This window comes from Talpa occidentalis, unplaced genomic scaffold (genome assembly GCF_014898055.3).
Source record: "Talpa occidentalis isolate TD23 unplaced genomic scaffold, MPIMG_talOcc4v2.1 talOcc4.3, whole genome shotgun sequence".
NCBI lineage: Eukaryota > Metazoa > Chordata > Mammalia > Eulipotyphla > Talpidae > Talpa > Talpa occidentalis.
The window spans coordinates 135,386,705-135,411,070 of NW_023603184.1; the positions used below are offsets into that span (position 1 = coordinate 135,386,705).

A 24,366-nucleotide genomic window follows, 5' to 3' on the forward strand; every position below is an offset into this window, starting at 1 on the left:
GGTCAACACAGCCAAGTCCTTGGTCTCAAATGGCTTGTGGTCTAGAAATAGACTCAGTGTAATGGTCCAGGTGCTAATGCAGAGATGGCAGAGGGTGCTCAAAGGCAGCTGGATGGGCTGAAGCAAAGGTGGCGGCACGCATGGAGCTCTGGACCACGTACTTGTTTTTCTGGTTGTCACAGAGAACTGAGTCCCTGTGGGCCACACAGTGCCCTGAAGCTGGGTCAGTCTTTAGTGTCTTTGGAATCTAGATCTGCGTTGGCTCTGAGACGATAGCCTTGAGAACTGCCAGTAGTCAGAATGCCCGGGAAGTGAAAGGGGACTTTGCTGTCCTGGGGCATCAGGGGCCTGTCCCCCTGGGGCATTTGGGATAGTCCCTGTGTGCCCCTCTATGTGTTCTCAGCAGCTCTGGCTGTTGGTTTTCTAGGTTGCCAAGAGGGTGATCTTACTGTCAGGCACACCAGCTATGTCCCGGCCTTCAGAGCTCTACACGCAGATTGTCGCAGTCAAGCCGACCTTCTTCCCTCAGTTTCATGCCTTTGGACTTCGCTACTGTGATGCCAAGAAGGTATTTATTCTCTCTTCCCTCCCTCATCCTGCTCCTTTTTTTCAGCCGTGATATCACTAGAGACACCCTGGCTGGAGAGCTGGACCATGATTTTAGCTCTGCTTGGCCCCTACCTCTGACCTTGGTTTGTGCTTAAGGATAAGAAAGAGAACAATGCCTCCTTGTTCTGGCACTTGTGGTCCAGGTTGGTGTTTCCAACAAAGGACAGTGACTGTGGTGTAGGTACATGGAGCTCTTGAGAGCCAGCACCTGTTCCCGAGAGAAGAATGCTAGGTGAGGCCGAGGCCCTTGACAGAGGGAAGAAGGTAGACTGGGCAGATGAAGGTCACTTAGCTTCAGAGGAATATGCAAAAGAAGGTCCTCCCAAAAAGTGGGAAAATACTCTGCGAGAAAGACAAAGAAGCCTTTGCGCAGGTGGAGTAGTGAGGAGAGGCTTCAGCTGCCCTGGGTGGCTCTCATCACTGCCCTTAACTCATAAATGTTGACTTGTTGCAGTGATTGGTGCTGGTCAGTAGGCCAGGACCTCAGCCTGCAGATTATTTCTCTGAATGCAGTGCCAGTGGAGCAGCGCCCCCGAAGCTGCAGTCTCCACAGTTCTCCCAAACTGGAGGGGGACGCCTCGTCAACACAAAGGCCATTGCTATCAAAATCTAAATTTCTAACATCTCAGTTTTTTAAACTGAAAAAAAAGTTTACTTAATGGTGTAAAGAAGTAAATAAAAGATCAACACAATAGAAAAAGTAGGATGCAGCGCTTGCCCTGTAACTAAATGAGTTCTCTCTCTCGAGCAGCTGCCCCTCCCTCCCTGTCTCTCTCTCTCTCTCTCTCTCTCTCTCTCTCTCTCACATATGACCGAAGATGACATCCACCAAAATGGATTACTCCTATAAGGAGAGAAAATCTCCATGGTTGAAATGTTTCAGTTGCATCCTTCACAAGCCCTACCTTCCTCCCAAAGGGCCACAGACTCCACTAGTGCTCGTCCAGCTGACCAGGCTGGGCACAGGGCACCCTTCTCTCTGGAACCTTTGTATCTCTTCCCAGATCCCCACTTGCGAAAGGGCGGTCTTGGCAGACTGAGGGTTGCTAGTGAAGGATGAATTCATCACTTGGCTTTCCTCTGGATCCCCAGTACCTCACCCGTGAATAGCCAGGTTAAAGAAATTCCAGCTGCTACATTCTGTCTTGTTTGCCAGAGGGAAGGCATCAGAGAGGTTGATCAGGTGGAAAAGGAGAAGAGGAGGCAGCGTTTTCTCCGTTGTCACTGGATCCTAGCATGTGTGACTTCTGTTCTCTGTGCAAAGGAATTTTGCTCAGATTCCCTCCAGACGGGATGCAGGCTTGCCTGGTAACACACTTGCCTCTGTGGTTCGGAAACTGACTTCAGTGATCAAAGAAACACAGCAGGCCTGCTGCAAATATCCGGGATCTGGTTGTGTTTCCTCCTGCTTGATCTGAGCAGTGTCCTGGTATAGGCTGATCAGGTATAACCTCCAGTCACCCTTGGCAGTAACAGTGTTGTCACTTGTGTTTTCAAAGTATGCCAGAGCTGGGATCCACCTGTGGATGGCCAGAGAGCCTGTCCCAAGCCACTTCTAGGTCTTTCCCTGAGGCTTATAATCCCAACCACCCCCCAGCTCCATCCTGTTTCCTTCTGCCTTCTGCAGGTTAAAGTAGACATCTCTGCCAGGGTGCAGATGGCAGCCCACATCCAGTGTGTCTGTAGCCAGGCCACATCCAGCAGTGAAGATTCCTGGCTTTCCTTTCTGTTTTGCCCCTTCTAGGTCAGCAGTATGTTATCGTTGGACTCAGCATGTTTCCTGGCCTGAACTGGGAGGCCTGTCAGGTGTCAGGTAGCCATGAGCCAGCTTGGCCAAAACCCATGCACATTTCTGGTGTTCTTCCCCAAAAATAACTCAAGAAAGGATGACACAGCTCCTAATTGCTTGGACAATTTTTTTTTTTCCTTTTAAATCAGCTAGGCTGAGTGCTTGTGGGACTGGGCTCTTCTCTCCTCTTTTGGGAAGGGTCTTCTCCTCCTCATTGTCTTTAGTGCCTTCTTCACTCTCTCCAGACCTGACAAGGGCTCATCAGTTTGCTTCGACAGATGGAAGTAGAAATCCCAGTTGATGTCCTTGCTAACAAGCAACGTGTGGGTGGGACCAGCCCCCATCTCATTCCTGAGCCCTGGGAAAATTGGAAGGGAAGAGTCACTCTTTTATCTTGCTTATCCCTGCTTTCAAACTGTGACCAGGGCATTGAACTCATGCTTCAATAGTAGTCCTCTATCTGGCAAGGTCAGACTTCTCAAACTCCTGAACTCTCTTTCCAGGAGGTTCCACTTGCCCCTGAATAAGAATTTGACCCTTTCTTCTCTGCAAATGGCTTCTCCTTTTCCCTGGTGTTTCTGCTATAAGCCCTAAGGCCACATGCCCCACTCCCCGACTTCTTCTTTCTTGTGGGTCATGCCCCTGCTGCCTAGGACTCACCAAAATCTATAACCTAATTAATTCAGAACTTGGGGATTCCTGTTCTGGGATCACATCACACATTTTCCCAGCCACCATTTACATCAAAGACTCTGACATTTGGGAGAAATGACTGTGGCTAATACATTGCTCTTGCCATCTATGAGCAAGAAGCTTTGTTGTGCAAGTTATGATGTAAATGGTCTGTCTTATTGTTAAAATATTTTTTTTAATATTTATTTATTTATACAAGAACCAGGGCACAGGCCAGATACATGGGAGGGTGAGAGGATTCACCAGAGACAGAGCAGGGAACAGAACAGGCAGACTAACGAAATACACTGCTGAGGGGAGCGGTGGGCGAGACAGGAGAGGTCTGCCACGCCATGTGGGACCCTCACTGGCTGGCTGGGGTGAAACTGGCGCTCCAGAGACTGCAGACAGCTTCACAAGGTGGCACTCAACTGCCTGCGCCACGAAGGGAGGCCCTTGTTAAAATATTCTTAAAAAAAGAAAAAAAAAATCTTTCAAGTACTTTAAAAATACCTACTTATATTTAAAGCATTTATAATGTAAGTGGTAGTGCTTTGCAAAATTAATTGCAAACTATTTTTAGCTGCTTGTTGAGGCAGAAAGTTTCTGTTATTAAATATATTTAAAAGTATACTTCTTTAACAGCCTGTAATGCACTTTCCCCATGAAGCTGTCGAGATTAGATTAGTTGAATATGATCATCATGGCCCTTCCAACTCTTCATGTGTCATCTGCCCCGTTTGCAGTGATCCACTTTCTGAAAAGAACTTTCTCTGCCTCCACCACCTGGGCCCATCGGGTAATATAGGGGCTGAAGACAGAGTTGGTGACAGACCGTCCCTTCCTGGCACTCAGGTCCTCATCTCCCCAGTCTTTCATGCTGTCTCAGTTTGCCCTTCCTCCTCACAGCCATCCATCTCCAGCACCCCCACCGCCCAATAAGTGCCTGGTAGAGGGTAAGTTTTCAGTTAAGGCTTGTTAAACTGTCATTATTCCAAATTCCAGTTTAAATTCTTTCAGTTTTAACCTGCAAGATAAGGACTGACAATATTAGAACTTAGGAGTATAATATCTAAATAAGTTACAGCAGCCACAAGAGCCAGCATGATTTTTATTTAATGCAGCTGGCAGGCCAGGGCAGCATGTGTGTTTGCGTGTGTGTCCAGCTTCTTGGAATTAAGCAGAACCACCGAAGAGAGCATCCCATGCCAAGTTCATTTTCCACCCCATGGCAATTGCTGAGAACTTCCCACTGATTTGGCTTCTTTTCCTAGTCTCAATTTAACAAAGTTTTACAGGATACCTACCATGTCTCCACAATTATACTGGGCCCTCTGACCCTCAAAATTGAACTCCCCAGCTCCTGCTCGAGGTAGTTCAGTCCAGGGGAGGGTGAGACAGGAACGGGGAGATGAGCAACTAAAAATATAAGGCAGCAGACCTCCTGGTTCCCTGATTTTAATAAGACTGTGAAATCAGTCTGTTTCCATTAAAGTTGTTAGTGAACAAGAGGGTTATTTTACTTGGCAGCACCGTCCTGGCTGTGTGGCAGAGAACATTCTGAGGGGAGGGAAGCATGTCTGTGAAGGACTCCCTGCTCACTCTGGTCAGCCAGGCTGTGTTCTAGGTATGCCCTTGAATCCCCACCGCCACCACCAACACTGAGTTGCATTGTACTCGATTGTGTTGGCATAACCCACACTAAGTCTTGTGATTTTCATCAAAGAACAATATTACTGACAGCTTTTTTTTATTTATCACATTGTGCAGTGGACTCTGTAGGATGAGCCCTAAGGAAGATTATTTTTGTACTTAGCTTGCAGGAAATATCTCACAAGCTAGATGTTTTGATTTTGGATATAATAAACACCAAACCTCTTGACATCTTGCATTTGCTGCTAGAAACTTGGTACCAGATTATAGAATCATGATACATGTTTTTTGTTCACACCATTCCTGACTTCCTTTTTCCCTTACATAGAGCCTTATACATCCCCTGAAGCCACTTGAAATTCCCTGAGCAAAACCAGGGAGGGAGGTTGTGAGAAGGGACACCCACCTGGAGGCTGCAGCTCTGTTCACTAGGCCCCAAAAAAACTCATGGGCTATCCCGCTTCTGTCTCCACAGCATTCCTGGGGGTGGGATTACTCGGGCTCCTCCAACCTGCGGGAGCTGAAGCTGCTGCTAGAGGAAGCGGTCATGCTGCGCCGTCTCAAATGCGATGTCCTCTCCCAGCTGCCACCCAAGCAGCGCAAGATGGTGGTGGTTGCGCCTGGCCACTTCAGTGCCAAGGTCAGAGCTGCCCTGGACACCGCTGCCAAGGAGATGACCAATGACAGCAGCGTGAGTCTGGGCCTAGGGTGGGGAAGTGGAAGGCAATGTTTCCACAGCCATCAGTCTGGGGCCGGGGGCATGGGGTGGGAGGGAGCGGGTTGGGGGTGGAGGCGTGGGGGGGTGGTTGTGGATTAGCCAGAGTTGCCTGAACTTGTCCTTGTAAGCCTCTTCTACTCCCTGGGCAGGGACAGTGAGCCCATTTCATTTCTCAGCTCACCCAGCCTGCTTCCAACAGCTCTTGGGAATTTGCAGTTTAAGGGTCATGCGGATCACTGTTGCCTGATGGTCATAAAAATAAACCTTAGACAACTGCAGGATGGTGCTATGTATTCTGGAATGAGAATGCCTCGAGCCTAGTAACAGTGGTTAGCAGTCAGTCCCCCATGTAGTCGATACATGTGTTAACCTCTATCTCGTGTCATGTGCCTTCATCAAAATAGCAAATTGACATTTATATAACAAAGTAGATTTTCCCACTCTCTTAACCCAGACTCCTTATTACAGTCATTTATAGTTGGCAGGAAGTTGGCATCTTCATTTTACAGAGAAGGAAACTGAGTTTCCTTCCCAGAGATTTTGATTTGCCCAAGATACTGGCTGCTTCGTGGTGGAGCTGAAGCTATAACCACACCGCTTACCCTTTATTTTAGGACTCTTTTCTACTGTGGTGGTTTATCTTTTCAAAACACTTTCATATCTCTCTTTGGTGTCATACTGTGCTAAGTGCAATAAGGTAATCTACAGTAACTCCATTTCTGTACTGTTGGGATAAAACCTTGCAATTTCTATTACTAAGAAAACAATCATTGACATTTTTGACATTATCATAAAGCATTGTCTGTGCTTAATACTACCCTGGATAAAGAAACTTAGATGTAGATGAGATCTCTGCCTTCTGAGAGGTTACAGAATAAATAAGAATGTCAAGAGGAGACAGAATGCGTGATGTTTTACATTGTTTTACCACGTGCATGCGGTGAATGAGACTAGCAAGTAACTAGAGGATACCCTGGTGTGTTGTCAGGCTATATTTAATTTATGCTGTATTTTTCATGTAAAAATCTGGATGACCTGGATCTCCATTGTGGAGTTTTCAAACTATGTTCTATAGCATTGATGTGGACATGGAAACCAGTGGTTCTCAAATTATATTTCAGGGGACCCACGAGAAGAACCAGGGTGTTCTGTGCTAAAATAAGCTTTAGTGGTCTTTTTCTGTTTCTCAAGATAAAATTTCAGTGATTGGGCATTTTATTAGAACTTTTCAAGTGTTTTCTTAGAACTTTATAAACCTCTGTTGTCTGCTACTCTAGCATTTGCCCACTAACAAACTGCCAGACAAGAAAAACAACTAGCGTAATTCCTCAAGTTAAATGGGTAGTTCTTCCCAAACATGATTTTAGATGGAACCTGAAAGTTTAATTTCTCATTTTGCTAGTAGTGATGTGATATTACTAAAATGGAACTAGGGACTAGTGTTTTATCACTTCTACTAGCAATGCAAATCCCTTATATTCTGTGAGATATTTTGATGCTTTCTTACCTAAAAAAAGGAAACTGGAACCTGTCTCTGAGGCTTAGTGCACAAAAAGTACCCCCTGTGTGAGACTATCATCTCTGCTTCTTCACCCTGGAGTGTGTGTGTGTGTGTGTGTGTGTGTGTGTGTGTGTGTGTGTGTGTGTGTAGAAGAACTGGGGTGTAGGCTAGAAGTACAGGGGTGAAAGGATTTGCCAGAGACAGTGGGGAGCAGAACACGTGTATTTACTGAAATACACTGCTAAAGGGAGCAGCGGGCGAGAGCAGGAGAGGTCTGCTGTGCCATGTGGGTCAGCTCCCTGGCCAGGGATTGAACTTAGACCATAGCAGTGATAGTGCTGAGACTTAACCCCTAGGCCACCAGGGAGGCCCCCACCCTGGAGTCTTAATGCTATTTTGCAGATTATGAAAGCAAAGCCTAAATTGCAGTGTGATGCTTCCAGAATCCAGCTGGGAAAGAGCCTGCAGCACTGCTGGACACTTGCTGCCTACTTCCTTGGAGTCTTGGGAAAATTAAAAGTTTATCCCTAAAAGGGAGAAACTGTGACTGGTACAAATTATCAGCATGACGCTGAAACCATGTACTAAATTCTTTCCAGTGATAGATTAATCCTTGAAAACTTGGCTCCCTTTGTGTTCTTTACTGTAAATTCATTTTTTTTATCATAGAAAATCCAAGTAGTAAATGAATTTATAAGCTTTGTGCTTTGAACGTTAGAATCTTTCTTACTCAAAAGCCCACTCATTTGGTGCATCTGTAAACAGTGGGTCCTAACCTGACGGAGGAAGCAGAGCCAGTATCAGCTGGGAGTGGACTGAATGGCCACGGACATCCCTTTCACCCTGACCGGCTGTGAAATCCTGAATGGGAAGAGTTAAAGTGGGTATTGCGGTTTTATGGTTTTAGTGAAATAAGGAGGTCCTGTGAATCTCCATAAAGTACCCCTTCTTATTTCCTTAGTTGCATTTAGCCCCAAGTTTCCTTGACATTTTCACATTCTGGTGGCTTCAGCAAATCACTGCTATCTGTCCAGAAATGATTCTTTTTTTGTTCCCTCACCCCTTCCCATCTGGAGGAAAGTATTTTTTAACAAGCTTTAAATCACAGAAGCCAAGGGTGAGGCAGCCAATTTATAAAATATAAGGTAGAACGAAATCTTTTTCTCATATTCAGCTGGAATAATAGATGCCGTTTCACAGGCTGAAAAAAAAAAAAAACAACTGATTCTAATCCTTTTTTGTCTAAAGCCACTTTTTGATCCGCAAGACCAGGAACAGAAAAGTGGAACAAGTCCATGAAGACTTCCTAGTGACAATATCAGTTCACCCTTCTGCCTTTTGACTATCCATTCAAATTCCAACATGGAAAAATAAATTCAAGACCCCAGTGGATCTAATATAATGAAAGTCTGAGAAGCAAGAACAAAAAATGCAGGCCATTTAATATTTCCTGGTATGGTTGGCAAAGGAAGTGAGATCATTAATGGACTAGTATTGTGTCTACCCGGTTTGGGGGAATTTTTTTTGTTTTGTTTTTAAGATAAAATTATCAATTTCTCCCACATCAAAACTACAGTAGGTGTCTATTGTCTATAATCTGAAAAATACTTACAAGTAACACTTATTTCATATTTTTATTATGACAGTATAAAAAAGATTCAACCATCTTCTGTGTCACATAATCTTGGTTTAAATCATGTTGGTGTTTCTGTAAAATGTATATATATTTTGATTTAAATTATGTGTCATATATACATTTTAATATCACTTAAGTATGTAATGATATTTTTTAAAAGAATTGAGATCACACAATTATACATCACGTGGGAAGGTTATAAAAGTGTATAATGAACACTTTTCCATGTTGTTGAATGTTCTTTAAAAACATCATATTTTAAATATGCATTATATTCTCTGACATGGCCCTATTCGTATTGTCAGTCATTTTTAGTTGGAACTTTTGAGTTATTTCAGTCACTCATTATTCTGAGTAATTAATGCCACACTGAAAAAGTAGCTTACCTATGAATCTGTGTACATCCCCTTCTATCATGGGGATAAATCTTATAGAATGAGATGCTGCGTCGTGGGCTGTGGGCATTCTCAGAAGGCTTGTGGTACAAATGCTCCCCAGACGGCAGGCGATGGACGAGTGCTGGATCTGGTGAAGGAACTTGTTTCTTCACATCCTCTTTAGCGCTAGGCGTTAAATCTTGGGGCAAGGTTCTCAAAGTGCTTCTTGTCATTTCTCCATCTGTTTTGCCTTCTCCCTTTCTTATTAGCAAGTTTGGAGTGAGTGAGTGTGAGCAGGGAAATGCACTAGGAAGAATGAGTCTGGAGGACACGGGAGTAAGATTGTGCTGAGGATGATGGGGGGCGGGGCGGGTGATGAAGGGGTAAGAGGTGGGGGAGGGGCATCACCTTGAAGCTACATGCATTGAGAGAGGTGGTCAGTGCATGTTGCTTTAGCCCATCCTACTAGGGATGGCATTAGGTGAGAGGCCTAACCTGCTGCAGGGACTCTGAAGGCATGTGAAGGGCCTGTGAACTCATTGCCACAGGTGAGGTTGTGTGTGTGGCCAGGGCCTCACTGTAGTCTCCTCTGGGCCTGTGAGTAAAGAACTAGTTAAGGCACATGGCCATGGTGTCACCCCTTCAACGTGAGTTCCCAGGAAGTTTGAGTTGCTTAATTGGATACTACCACAAACTGGGGGCACAAGGGCCACACAGCCACAACATACATGGGAATGAATGGGCCCCCTGCCCTGTCAGTGCCCACCACATAATTCTTGAGGTTCTTGGGTACCTTTCTTTCTCATCAGGAACTGGAAGAAAGACAATCCTCAAAATCAAAACTCTCTTTGGTGCAGGCAACTGGCCTGCTGTCTACAATGTCGGTAATTTTAGGCACCGTCTTGCTCTGCTACTTCCCTGAATTAGTGAGTACCCTGAAGGAGCAAGTTCAGGGCCATAGATGTTGCTACTGTTGAATTCTGTCTTTATTCCACGAGGAGGCTATCCCATCAGTCACTGGCCTCCCAGGGCCCAAGGATGAGAAAGTAGAAGTGTCTATAGGAACCCATGCTTGCTGTGGAAGGAGTTGGCTGCCTCCCCAAGGATGCTAACAGAGTATCATCTCTGGAGTCCACAGTTGAGAGTAAATGTTACCTCATTATGATAAAACTGTGAGTATATGCTCTTAGCATTCTTTCTTAGGTTTGATTAGATGCAAACTATAAAGAACATAGTTTCTTCCTGGGAGGTCAGTTACCTTATGTGGGAGATGAGTCAGTTGTTCTGAGATGGAGGTGGAATCAACTACTACTCAAGGGCAGTTGGAATTGATTCAGTAAGTCTTAGAAAGAGGTGAGCTTTATCAGCTGGGTGTGGACGCACTTGGCAGAAGAAAAGGGGAGGCAAAAATAGTTTAGGCTGATGTCACCCATGAAACATATTGTCACCACATTGTAGTAAATAGGTGTGCTTAGCAAGTTTCAGCTGATCACATGTGCTCTGCATGTGCAGTGAAGCCCTGCCTGATGCGCTTTCCCAGAGAGCTTCATGTTCCTGCCTCATTATTGGATCCTCACAACAGCTCAGAGGATGACAGAGTCGCTGTGATGCCATGTCTTCAAGGACAGAACCAGAGTCCAGACAGTTCCTGTGTTTGCCTAAAGCAAGTGGACAAGTCGGTGTCAGTGGAGCGTGTCCAGGCCTGGTGGTTGTGTCAGGATTTGTAAAGCTCATCGTGGCAGTAATGGCATCATCTTGTCCCAGACTTCTCAGAACAGGAGACTTTTAACCCTCGATTTTTTTCCACAGAAACAGAAACAGAAACAAGCCCTCATTATGTTCTTCAACAGTACAGCAGAAGCTAAAATCCCGTCTATCATGTAAGTACGCGCCAGATGCTCCTTCTCTCAATCTCATCTTTAAAAAGGACCATCTGTCACATAGGTCTGCCAGAACAGTTTTGCTGTTCTGTAAGAAATGATCGAGATTATAATTATAACTTGAATGTAAAACTTAGGGCGGTGTGGCTCATCACCCACAGGTGTAAGTGGGCCTGTCCCTGGAGGGCTGTCAGGTATGCTCGGGAAGCTGTGGTAGCACTTCTTGTCAGAGCCCAGCCTGGAGCTTCTGCCACTCAGGCAGGTGGGGTTGACCCAGCCACTAAAAGGGGTTTTTATAGGTCACAAGCAGAGGGCCCAAGGGGGTTTTTCCTCTAGGAAACTGTGGTCACTTGCCTCAGGAAGAAATTAGGGGATTCATGAAAACTGCCTAATGGGGTTCTCTGGCCTTCTCCAAAATTAAGTTTCTATCATTATTTATTTAAATAAAGAGGTGAATATCAAAGTTTGTTCAAAAGATACAGGCAAGTAGACACGTCACACTTAGTTTTCCTTCTGCCATGAAAACAAAAGTTGAAGTAATAATTTCTGTTCTTTACAGTTAATCACTGATTTGAAAAAAATCTCAGTTGTCTGCCCTAAAGAAAGAAAAACCTACTCATGTTCAGAAATCACTGTGGTACAAACTTGAGGCCATTCTAATGATGGGCAGTTTGTCTAAATTTTTTGTTGTTTAACATTCTTGTGAGACTCTGGCAGGATAATGGTGCAAGTGATAAAATTACAACGGAAGTGAGTTTAGTGTGTGGTGAGCGATGCCAGATTGGCTGTGGGGCCTTAGATCAGTGGATAAATTGAGACACACACAGCTGGCCCAGCCTCCAGGTCTCCCAGCCTCGCCAGGCTTGCCCTCTGCCCCTTTAATGTGGTAAGAGGCTGAGTTTGCCATAATATTCAAATCTAAGATTCTACACCAATGACTGCTGACATTGCGGCTCTCCTTCCCCCTGTGGGCACTGCCCTTTTCATTTATTCTGATACTGTTAGGAGACTAATGCACTCCAGATGTGGTTTTTATGGCCTGAAAACTTACCTCTCAGAACTAATCAGAGTTGCCTCCCCCCAGCCCCTTTATCATGTGCTGCTGAAGAGCAGATGGCAAGGGTAGGAGTCTTCCCTCGGGCCCTCTGCTTGTGACCTATAAAATACAGGATCCATTGAAAATTGGGTCCGGAACCACCCATTTCCCTTAGAAATTTTAATCTAATCATTTTGCCACCTCATAAATAAACTGAGCTCATACCTTGTCTTTGTCCATTCAGGCTGCTAGAACAAAAATACCATAGTCTAGGTAGTTTAAAAAATAAACATGTATTTCTCACAGTTCTCGAGACCGAGAAGTCCAAGGTCGAGGTGCTGACAGATCCCCCATCTGCAGAGTGCCCTCTTCATGGCTTCCCAACAGCTGTCTTCTCACTTCCTTCTTGGTGGAAGTGACAAGGGTGCAAGCTGGGGTCTCTTGTAACCGTGCAAACCCCATTTCTGAGGGCCCTGCCCTCATAACCTAATCACCTCCCAAAGGCTTCACCTTCTCATACCATCACTGTAGGGGTTCGGATTCAACATGTGAATTGGGGTGAGTGGGGACAAAGACATTCAGTCTATAACATGCATACCTTATACATACTTTTCCAGAATCAAATTATTTGGTGCCTTAGAACTTTGAACCATATTGGCATCTTTTGTCTCTACTTTTCAAGTCGAGTAAGTCACATATGACTACATTTTGCAGAAACTGAGTAAATCTCAAGTAGACCTCTAGACCTCAGAGTTATGCAGCTAGTAAATGGAAATTAGATTATAAATCTTAAAACCCCCATTTCCTCTAATTGTTTTTTCCCCTTTTTTGCTGTTGTTTGTTTTTATTTTAATGGACATCTTTCTATATAAAAGCAAGGTTATTGTTGTAGGCAAATATTTCCAGCCTAGTAACTAAGGGACTTTGGGGGAGGGTAGAACTGCACAGTCATATCTGAAACATAGAGGGGAGAGAGACATTAGGAAAATTGGGGCCTGTGGTTTTTATGAGCTGACCAAGTTGATTTTATGGCCTTGTGACTTTCTGATGCTATAGCAATAACTTTTTTGCTTATATCATGGCAATTTTTATGTCTGACAAACCAATTAACACAGATTCTATTACAATCAACAGATCACAAATTGAACTCAAATCTGTATACCCTGACTGGCCATGGTGTTGTTTTAAAGTAATTCTTATGTTTAGAGGACAGTTCGCTTACCTCCTCACCACCTGTTTATAACAGAAAGCCTTTGCAATTTTTCTTTTCTGAGGAGGACCATGGCTCTTATCTCTCCACACACACCCACTTGTGGGGATGGCCTCAGGCGGGTAAAGGCCTCTTGTGTCGAGGAAGCTTCCCATTGCGGGTGGGAGCAGTGACTGTACTGGAACTGTGAGCCCTCCTCAGGGCACAGATCCTACAGAATGGGTCTGCTGACTGGGCAACTCTCTATCTGGGTGGCTGCCTTCCTGGAAGGCCATGGTTAAAGATAGGGGATGGGGAGTCAAGGAAAAACAGAGTGGATAGAGGAGACAGGTAAATCACGGGGAGAATAAAGACCAAGTATATAAGATTCTTCACTCCATATCCCTTTGCTTCAGAAAATAATTAGATTACCCCTGGCTTAGTGACTGGCCCTGTAGTTTGAGTCTAGCAAAGAGCTGAAGAGTATTCCCTGATCAGCTCTTTTGTTTTTTATATATATCTCAATATTACACTTTCAGAAATTTGATTACTGTCAAGAATCCCTTAATCCCCTGCCTGGGTATTTTCAGGTCTATAGAAAACACTTCAATTTGTATTGAAAATATAATGATAGTGGAAATTCTTAATTATTTTCTAGGACCTCAGCTAGTAAGAAAGTCTCAGTCACATGCCAGCACATAAGTCATCAGGACACTTTGTGCATGGAAGTTGACTGTAGAGTATCAAAGAACTCTTCCTGTATGTGGCACAGGATGGCTTTCCACAACTCCTAACTTTGCTTCCTCAATTTGCGTTACCTGGCATGAGGGAGAGGAGAAGAGGTCAGTTCTCAGAGAACAGAGGGAATGGACTGGGGCGGGTGCTACAGATGCAGTCACTTTTCAGTACGTAGCTTCAGCTGGGTGAGAATATGTGTTTAACTTACTGTGCTGTCATTGTCAAATGCAGTGAATATATCCTGGACCTACTGGAAAGTGGAAGAGAGAAGTTTCTAGTGTTTGCACACCATAAGGTGGTTCTGGATGCAATTACTGACGAGCTGGAGAGAAAGGTAAGCTCCCTTTGAAATTCAACAAAGGTGCTTTCATTGTGTTTGCTGCTAAGTTGTTTTAAGCAAGCTGAGATCAGGCATAAGGTCTTCTGTTTGCAAGATGGTTTTTAGACACAATGCTGAGGACTTTCTGAAAAAGCATTCTTCTTTCTTGTAGAATCTCAGTGGGGTCAAAATATCTTCCCAGCAGTGTCCTGTAACTTCCTCTGCTCTTTATAAAGATAGCCCAGGTATCTTGCCTTAGGAACATGGCCCAGCCAGTTCCATCATTCTGTGTAAATAATTAACAAAATTGACAAGTGGGGATGGCAAAAATCATTCTCTTATTGGAGACAAGTATTTGTGTGAATGTCCCCCCCCCCTTCCTTTTTGTTCCTCCTTACTACTTACTGTCAAAGTGGCGCTATTTTATAGGGCCACGCGCAAATATCAGTTTAGTATCGTGTTTCTTGTTAAATTGAATGAAAACTATCTAGAAGTATTTCCAAGGATGTTCATTAAAAATAGATATCAGGGCCTCCCTGGTGGCTCAAGGGGTTAAGATGCAACCTATGGGGCTATCCACTGCCACTGCAGCACGAGTTCGATCCCCGGCCAGGGAGCTACCCACATGGTGCAGCAGACCTCTCCTGTCTCGCCCACTGCTCCCCTCAGTAGTATATTTTAGTCAGTTCACCTGTTCTATTCCCCACTCTGTCTCTGGTGAATCTTCTCACCCCCCACACCTCTGACCTGTACTCCAGTTCTTGTATGGATAAATAAATAAATCTTCAAAAAAAAAAAAAAAAGAACAACTAGATATCATAATATATATAAGGATATATTGTTTAATATATCCTTAAACAATATATAGTCTCATTATGTATATTTTTTTAGTTTACATAAATGGCAACAAAATACAAGTATCCTATAATTTACTTTTTTGCTCAACATTATTTTGAGATTTCTTTTTTTTTTTTTTTTAAAGATTTATTTATTCTTATACAAGAACCATGGCACAGGCCAGATGCGCGGGAGGGTGAGAGGATCCACTAGAGACAGAGCGGGGAACAGAACAGGCAGACTGACTAAATACACTGCTGAGGGGAGCAGTGGGCACGACAGTAGAGGTCTGCCACGTCATGTGGGATTCCCGCCAGCTGGCTGGGATCAAACCTGCACTGCAGAGGCTGCGGACAGCTCCACAGTGCGGTGCTCAACCCCCTGCGCCACCAGGGAGGCACTGAGATTTCTTTATACAGTGTTGCACGTGCAGTTCATTAACTGTAATTGTTGGACAGTATGTTGACAACTCTCAATCCATTCTGCTTGTCCAAGAACGGGTGACCTGATGGGTTGAATAAAATGTAATTCCCTTTGTATAAAAGGATAAGAAAAACAAATACATGATCAAGGAATTAAGTGGAATCAGGTTTTGTTTGGGTAATTGGCTAAGTAATTAGGGAAGAAACTTAAATGACACTTTACCTTGCTGATTATCAAAACTCCTTAAGCCCAAAAAGTATCATAAGAAAATATAGATGAACGTGTAGCTCCTTCCTGGGCCGGGAATGACTTTTGGGTATAAAAACAATGAAAAAATTTTAAAGGAAAATAAATTGATTCAAATTACATAAAATATGGATCCTTTCTGTCACACACATGCACTGTGGTTAAATCATGGTCCTTTGAACATTCAGGACATTTCACAGGGCAATTTGGCAATAACTTAAATGTATGCACCAACTTTTCCAAGCTCTTCTTGTAGTAATTTATCCTAAGGAAACAAATGAGACCAATCAGAAAATATTTACATACAAGAATATTAGCCATTTGCGCTTTATAATATTGAATGATTAGAAATCTAAGTGTTCATCTGTAGGTATACCTTTGAACAACAGTCCACTCCACCATAAATATGATAATGTGAATCAGTGGTTCCTAACTTTCTGGAGATCACCGAACCCTTCAGAATCTGAAATATGAAAAACTTCAGCTCCACTAGTAATCAAATAAATGAAGGTTGTAAGAAGATACTTTTTTTAAAAACCCATCAAATCAGCAGTACAGATGTTCTTGCCATTTTCACCTCTGTGTGGCAAGCTGGCCATGTTCGTACATGACTTCCCGGGAAGTAATATGGCAGTAAAATCAGATGTCCTAAATTCAGCTTTTCTCTTTTGCCATAATGCTTTGATTTCTAATAGTCTAGTTTAAGGGAATAACCAAATGTGGGCAAACAACCATGAACCAGTTCATTTTAATGCATCGTTTCATTTTTTTTAAATTTTTAATTACCTTATTAAAATATAATTGCCATGCAATAAAATGCACATATTTAAAATGTGCATATTTAAAGTAGTACAGTATAGTAGGAACCAAAATACTCAACATATCTGTCAACCCCAAAAGACTTCTCATATCCTTAGTCATTGCTTTCCTACTTTTTACTTCCCACCTATCTTCAGGTTACCATTGATGTGCTGTCTATTACTGTAAACTACTTGATGATTTTTAGAGCTTTGTAAATGTGAGATCATATGGTACGCTTTCTTTTTCCCCCTGGTTTTTCTCTCAGCATATTCTGAGATATATACATACTACGTGTATCTACAGTTTGTCTTTTTATTGCTGACCAATATTCCATTGTATGCATAAACTATAAATTTTTTATCCATTCCCCTATCAGTGGACATTGGCAAACCAACCCTTTGTTAGTGAAAATTAGAACATCCCACCCATGTGAAGAAATAGATGCATGGTTCAGTTTTACTAGTGCCACATAATGAAATATTATACATGCATTAAAAATCTTGTTTTAGAAAAATTTTTAATATTTCACCTTATTTGTAATGTAATGTTTATTGGAGAACAGCAGAATATAAAACTTTCTATTGAAAAGATATGCTATACACATTGAGAAAAAAAGTGACAGGAAAACGTAGATGTTAATAGTTTATTTTCCTTATAATATTTGTCCTTGTCATGAGAATAAGTAAGTGATTCTCAAAAGAAAATAAGTTAAACTAAGACTGCAGCTAACATACACGACCCAGCAGTTGACTCCAGGGCGTTTACCTCAGAGGAATGGAAACATGTTCTCACAGAACACAGATGGTCATGGCAGCTTTATTTGTAGTCACCCCAAACTGGAGCCAACCCAGATATTCTTCAGCAGCTGGTAGCTAACCTGGTTTATGTGTACCTCCCCTGGCACCTCAGCAATAAAAAAGAAGAAACTACCAACACGCTCAACTGGGAGGGATCTCCAGGGAATGGTGCTGAGTGGAATAAAAAAAACCCAAAGGGTATACACACTGTATGGCTGCATTTCTGTAACTTTCTTAAAATGACACATTTGAGAAGGGCAGGACAGTTAAGTTGGGACAGTGGGGGCGGGCAGTGTGGGGTGGCCAGTGGTGGGTGTGTGACACCCACCAGGGAGACAGTTGTATCACACACACTCATGGGTAATCTGAACAAGAGCAGTAGCTTGTATCAGAGCCAATCAGATCGCCACACTGCACTAGAGTTTTGCAGAAAGCAACCATTGGGGGAAACTGAGCAAGGTGCACAGGGAATCATTGTTTTATTACTTAAATGTCCTGTGACTCTAAAATTACCTCAACACAGATTTCAGTTTGAAAGATATAAGAAAAGCCACAAAAGCAGCATCAGGTGAGAACTTGATGTTCCACTCAGACTTGAGCCAGAAGAGCAGCTGGTTCTGTTCTCAGGTTCTGTCCTCAAGCATGGCAGCGGGAGCCCCGCCCTTCGTGCCCACTGGCTTCCCTCCTTGTTCCTGCAGCACGTGCAGCACATCCGCATCGATGGCACCACCTCTTCAGCTGACCGAGAGCGCCTGTGCCAGCAGTTCCAGCTGTCCGAGCGGCACGCCGTGGCCGTGCTGTCCATCACTGCCGCCAACATGGGCCTCACCTTCTCTTCAGCTGACCTGGTGGTGTTTGCCGAGCTATTTTGGAACCCAGGGGTAAGGGACGCAGGAGACGTGAATTCTCCTGGCCTGCTCCCAGCTGCCAACGGAGAGGAGCAAGTGTCAGCGCTCTGAGCAGGCTCGCATCCAGCCCCTCGCCCTCTGTTGTAGGCCCTCATAAGTAGGTTTGTATTTCCCTTGTGCCAGTCTTCAGGACAACCAGCTAAGTGGTAAGATTACTGACTCCATCTTACCAGTAGGAAAACTGATGTTTTAGATGCTTGAAGGAGTCAGAGTTCCACTGTCTGAGGAAACCGGGGTACAGTACCTCAAGGGCAAGCTGTCATGTAGGGGAGCAAGCACATGCAGCCCAGGCCTGGCTTTCCTGCCTCTGACCCCTTCCATGAACCATCACTGCCAGCCACTTTTGCAGATGTGACGTGGTGACAGCTTGGGCGTTCCCTGACCAGGGTTGTGGCCACTGGCTAATCAGCTGAGGGCTGTGACAGCAGAGAGAAAACATTGTTTGGACTGAGCATTTTCTCCTGACATTTAGAAAGAAGTCATTTCCCTCTCGTGTTCTCACATGAGAAGCCACTTCCACGTGGGTGCCTCACAGCTGGCGGCTGTGTGATGGGTGGACTTTGTGGTTGAAAGTGTTCGCTAGCAGGAACATCACTCGTGGTGGCTGTACTCCCTGCAGAGCTAACCTCCATCTAAAAGACCACCCTGCCTCCAGTCATAGGCTTCTCCCTTGAGTCTGCTGTTTATTTAGTTGAAAACTGTATCTCCCAGGGGGACGAGAAATGTGTGGCTTTCCTCCGGGGTCCTTCACCACACAACTCAGCAGCAGCCTAGCTCAACAGCAGCTTGAGCCCAACACTGAAAGGCCATGCACAGCTGTCCAGCTGCAGACTTAACCCCCCCGGCCATTGTTGCATTGGCTTTGTCTTTTGTAGAAGACAGGTTGCTGGTGGGTGGAGGTAGGCCCACTGCCACGTGAGAAGACAGACTGCTCTAAGGAGGCTGGGATGCGGTAGGCTGGGGGTAGGTGGGCTTAGCTGCATTGGTCTTGACCCACCTACATCCCAACCCCTGGGCTGCACAGGTGCTGATCCAGGCTGAGGACCGGGTGCACCGCATCGGCCAGTCAAGCTCCGTGGGCATTCACTACCTCGTGGCGAAAGGCACAGCTGACGACTACCTCTGGTACGGCTGATGCTGGCCTGGCATTTAGGACCGAGCAAGAGTTGACAACATTGTATTTCCTTAGCTCACTAAGTACTTCTGCCCTTGGCTTTGGGGATCCCAATGGAAGGCCTGCTAGTTCCATCCTTCACTTTCTTCATGACCCTGCGGGTGGCTTGCAGGAATTATTGTGGGTCCTTTTCCGCTGGCCTGAGACAAGGAAGGGGACCTGATTGTGCTGGAGCACTTCCTGGCCACACAGGTGCTTGTTGAAGCAGGATGACAGTCCCCCAACCCCATTTATTGACATGTGTTGGTGCACTAGGCCCCCTCCTGCAGTGCTGTGGGCCACTGGGAGAAAGTGGCTCATCTTGGGCCATGGGTGCTATAACCTGGGGTCATGTCTGGAATCAAAGCAAAGAGTCCCCAGATGTTCCTCTGCCTAGTCCCATTTCTGCCTTCATGCCAAGTTTCTTGACTGCTTCATTAGTTTCCACTGCTGGTCTCCGTCTCCAACCTCAGACTGTGCAGGTGACCCCCACTGCCCTTTTTGTTTAGTAAATTTGTTAACTGACCAGCTCATAACACCAAGTACAAAATTTTGTTGTAATGAGGCAGCATTTATTTCCCACACATCTTCTAGTAGAAAAAATTTTGACCCTGATGGCATGAGCCCTAAATCAGTTGGTTTACATTGAGAGGGGCTGTACTGCAGGATGGAGGCTAATCACTCCACTAGTTCCATGCAGGTTGGACTCACTGCAGCTCCTTTCTCCCCAACAGGCCCCTGATTCAAGAGAAGATTAAAGTTCTGGGTGAAGCTGGGCTTTCTGATGCCAATTTTTCAGAAATGACGGAAGCTACTGATTACTTCTATAAGGTAACTGCAGCACATGGCTCCTGGCCATGTGGGACAGCAGGAGGCATTAGGCCCTTGGGTCCTGAGCAGGAGAGTGTGAATCTTCTCCGGGTCCTCCCCCAACCTAGGGGCAGAAAATGACTGGCCTATAATCACACTAGGTCAATCCATGTTTGCCTTCCTTTATGGAGAACTGATGGCATCAACTCCTACTGCTTCTGATGTGGGCTCAGTTCTCATAAAACCAGAGTTTGTAATTGCTGTCTCTTCCATCAGGCTATCAGAAGCTGACAGAAAACTCGCCATGGCAACTGTTGAATTGTTGCAAAAAAGTGCATAGCAACACCACACGGCAGGGCTGTCATGGGAACACGTCCCCAGCATAGACTGGGGAGTGTTTAAAATAGAGAATTGCTTTTAAATAGCATTTTCCCCTCTGTTGATGCATTTTATTCTCACCAGGGCTGTGGCCACTGGCTAATCAGCTGAGGGATGTGACAGCAGAGAGAAAACATTGTTTGGACTGACCATTTTTTAGAGGGGTGAACTGAGGCATGCAGAGCAATAATACTTGCCCAGAGTCGTGGGTGATCTGAAGCCAGCCCAAGGTAGAAGGCTTCAGAACCCAGCCCAGCCTTCTCCCTGTGACCGCCCCACTTATTACAAGGAAGGTCAGAGGCTAGTGAGCACCCGTTCCAGGGCCAGGTGGGCTGACTCCTCAGAGTTGCTGAGAGGAAGGCCTGTGGCCTCGGGGGATGACAGGCTAGGGGGCGACGCAGCAGCCTGCCTCCAGCCCAGTTGCCTCCAGCCCAGTTGATAAAACACCATGGAGAAGCACAAAGATTTCCAGAAACTGTCTTTCACCAGCTCAGGCAGTTGACAAGGAGAGTATGAATTCGGGGGCTACTGCCTGCTCCTGGGTGATTCGTGAGTAAATTGATTCCAAGCTCAGACAGAGGTCTGACCTCACACAGAAAGGCAGCTGGCTCTTCAGAAATCCAAGGGGCCTTCTCCTTGTGGAGTCGCCAAGCTGAGTTAAATCAGCAAAATCTCATGGTGACAGATGTTAAGACTTTGGAGTCCAAAGATTGAACTCCTATAATTATTGAGATATATAATCATTTTTAAAATGTAGAGATTACATTTTTAAAATGTAGAGTATAAATTATCCTTTTAGATATAAAATTTAATAAACCAATTTTCGAACAAACTTATTTTTAAACTTCTTAAGGAACTCTCTAATTCAGTATAACGGTAAATATTTTAAGAGATCTGGTTATCACATGCCTTTTGAAAAGAATGAGCTTGTTTTTGAAAGATTCGTAGCCATTGAGAATGAGTTTATAAATTATACCTCATAAATATTTATTCATGGAAGCCTTAGTTTCAGCTACTTTCAATTAGTTAAGAATAAATATAGTATTCATGGCAACCTGAGTTTCAGCTACTTTGAGTTAGTTAAGAATTTTTGCCTTAAGAAAATAAAAAAATTAGGGCCTCCTTGGTGGTGTAGGGCTTAAAGTCTCATGCTATCAAGCTGTTACCAGCGAATGCAGCATGAGTTCACTCCCCAGCCAGGGAGCTACCCACATGGCACAGCAGACCCCTCCTGTCTCGCCCACTGCTTCCCTCAGCAGTGTATTTCAGGAGATCTGCCTGTTCTGCTCCCTATTCTGCCTCTGGTGAATCCTTTCACCACCATCCCCCACCCTCCCACTGCACCTCTGACCAATCTGTGGAGATGAGCTTTGGAGGAGTGAGATCTTGGGAGTTATTTCAGTAATGAAACACTGATTTGGAACATTAGAAGAAAGAAAACATAATAAATTGAAGTGTGAGAGACTCTGTGGCCCTCACAACATGTCTGCACCCAACGAGCAGCAAAGAAGAGATGTCAGGGCCTCCCTGGTGGCGCAAAGGGTTAAGCACCGCATTATGAAGCAATTCGCAGCTTCTGCAGTACGAGTTCAATCCCTGGCCATCCAGGGAGCTACCCACATGGCGCAGCAGACCTCTCCTGACTCACCCACTGCTCCCCTCAGCAGTGTATTTAGTCAGTCTGCCTGTTCTGTTCCCCACTCTGGTGAATCCTCTCACCCTCGCCCCCATATCTCTGGCCTGTACCCTGGCTCTTGTATGCATAAATAAATAAATCTTTAAAAAAAAAAAAAAGAAGAAGAAGAGATGTCGGACACTGAGGTCATCAGGCTGCTGGGGTGATAATGGCTGGCTGGGTTGCCTGCACAGGCCGACACACAGCTCCTAAGCGGGAAGCCCGGATCCCTCACCACTATGTCCTCTTGACGGCCACAGTGGTGGAGAGTCAGCCTTTTTCTTTATCTTTTCTTTCTCTGACAAAGGACCCAAAGCAGCAGAAGATCTATGACCTGTTCCAGCAGTCTTTGGAGGAAGACGGAAGCGACATGGAGCTCCTGGAAGCAGCAGAGTCCTTTGACACAGGAAGTGCTTCACTGGACTCTGGAATTGGCTCCCTGGAAATGGAGGGAAGCACCTCGTCAGGCAGTTCACCAAAGAAAAGGAGATTTGAATGTTTTGATAATTGGGACAGTTTTACCTCTCCCCTGTGAGAAGGGGAAAAGAACACATAAAAAATCATGAATATTAAAATAAAATTATTATTTTTTAAATGTCATGTGCCTGTTACTATGGCTGCAGCACTGGTCTCTGTCTCATGTCAGCAGGTTACCAGGCCAAGTGTCCGTGTCTCCTTTCCGGCCTTCTGCAAGGGTTTGCTTGGGTCTTAACCTTAGCTTTTCTGGCTGAGAAATGGAGACAGTATGTTGTAGGAGTAGTGATGGATGTTCTTTAAACAGCAAGGCGCTTTTAACACAGCCCTCAAAAATGGAATTTTTAAAAAGGTGTTGACTCAGCAGATATTTATGGAACACCTAATATGTGCCAGGCACTGTCCTAGGTACTGATAATCATTTGCCAAACAAAAGAGGAAAAGTACTTGCTTTTTTAGAGCTTGTTATATAACGGGAGTGGCAGTGGTTACACTTGCTAGGAAGAAAAATAAAGTAAGGTAAGGGTTTAGAGCAGGTGTTGACAGGCTTTTTCTGTAAATAGCCAGATCATAAGTATGCTTGACTTCACTGGCCAGGCTGTCTCTGTTGGAACCACTCAATACTGCCGCTGTAGTGGAAAATCAGCCATAGTTAATCCCCACACAGACGACTGTGGCTCTTTCCCAATAAAACTCGATTATGGAAACTGGAATTTGAATTTCATGTTCTTTTCACGTGTCACAAGTTGTCACCCTTGATTTATTTTCAAGCACTTAAAAATGTAAACACCGTACTCAGCTCACAGGCCATGCGGCAAGATTTAGTTCACTGGGCTTAATTCACCAGCCCTGGTTTACAGCAGCTCTGTCCAATAGGAATGAAAAAAGCCATGTAATTTCTATTTCCTGCTGGAGTGCTTTTTAAAATAAGGATTAAACAAGCAACACTTAACCCGATATGTTAAAAATCCTGTTATTTCAACATAGTCATGATTTTTAAGTTACAGAAAAATTTTACTTTTTTTTTTCATGCTGTCTTCAAACTCCAGGGTGTATCTGATGCTAACTGCGCGCCACCAGCCTGCACTAGCTGCTTCCAGGTGCTCAGGGGCCACTGTGACTGGACTGTGATGGACAGCACAGGTTTAGAGAGTGTGGAAGTTGAAGAGATAGACTGAGCAGTATGCTGGAGAAATCTCAGGTCCTAAGAAGAATGGGATTTGAGCATGAATGGAAGCCACCTACTGGTTTTGACCATGGTATCTATGTTTTTAAAAGATGGCCTCAGTTGGTACAGAAGGATTGGCAAAGGAACTACTGGGATGGGGCTGTGAGCTCTGACAACTGGCCCAGCAAATAGTTGTGTGAGGAGGTGAGAAGTAGGTGTAAGTCGGGGTTCAGAGCCTGGGTTTTCTCAGCAGCAGTGAAAGGTGCCTAGTTCTGGTGTGCGTGTGTGTTAAGGTTACCCTTTGGCACTGTTTACTGGGTGCCAGGCACTGGGCTGAATACATGTAATGACATGGTGAAGTCCCCCTTGGGGGAAGGCAATTAATAATTTCATTGTGCAGAGGCAGAAGCAGTCTCAGTTGGGGTGTGGTATGGAGCAGGATGGCGGCCAGACCACGCCCCCCAGAGTGTGCTGGGCAGGTGCTGCTTTGGAGGATCTGCTCTGGTGACCTGCTCCTTGCCTGAGAGCCTGAGGGGCTCAGCCCTGTAAGCCTGCATGAGTCTCCACTCAGCAAACTGG

The 24,366-nt window shown here is 44.7% G+C and overlaps 1 protein-coding gene across 4 annotated transcripts in view; it reads left to right on the forward strand.

Annotated features, from left to right (window-relative positions):
• The window catches only part of SMARCAL1 (SWI/SNF related, matrix associated, actin dependent regulator of chromatin, subfamily a like 1), a 74,968-nt gene extending 51,579 nt beyond the window's left edge, over positions 1-23,389 (forward strand). For 3 of the 4 annotated variants that reach the window (XM_054700070.1, XM_037524009.2, XM_037524010.2), the window contains exons 11-18: positions 428-568; positions 5,199-5,414; positions 10,765-10,835; positions 14,030-14,132; positions 17,920-18,102; positions 19,154-19,254; positions 20,017-20,113; positions 22,453-23,389. In XM_054700070.1, coding sequence (XP_054556045.1) covers positions 428-568; positions 5,199-5,414; positions 10,765-10,835; positions 14,030-14,132; positions 17,920-18,102; positions 19,154-19,254; positions 20,017-20,113; positions 22,453-22,680 — 1,140 coding nt within the window. In that variant the 3' untranslated portion in view covers positions 22,681-23,389. The remainder of the gene's footprint in view (positions 1-427; positions 569-5,198; positions 5,415-10,764; positions 10,836-14,029; positions 14,133-17,919; positions 18,103-19,153; positions 19,255-20,016; positions 20,114-22,452) is intronic. The other variant, XM_037524011.2, reaches the window with a different exon arrangement.
• Positions 23,390-24,366: the final 977 nt, after the last annotated feature.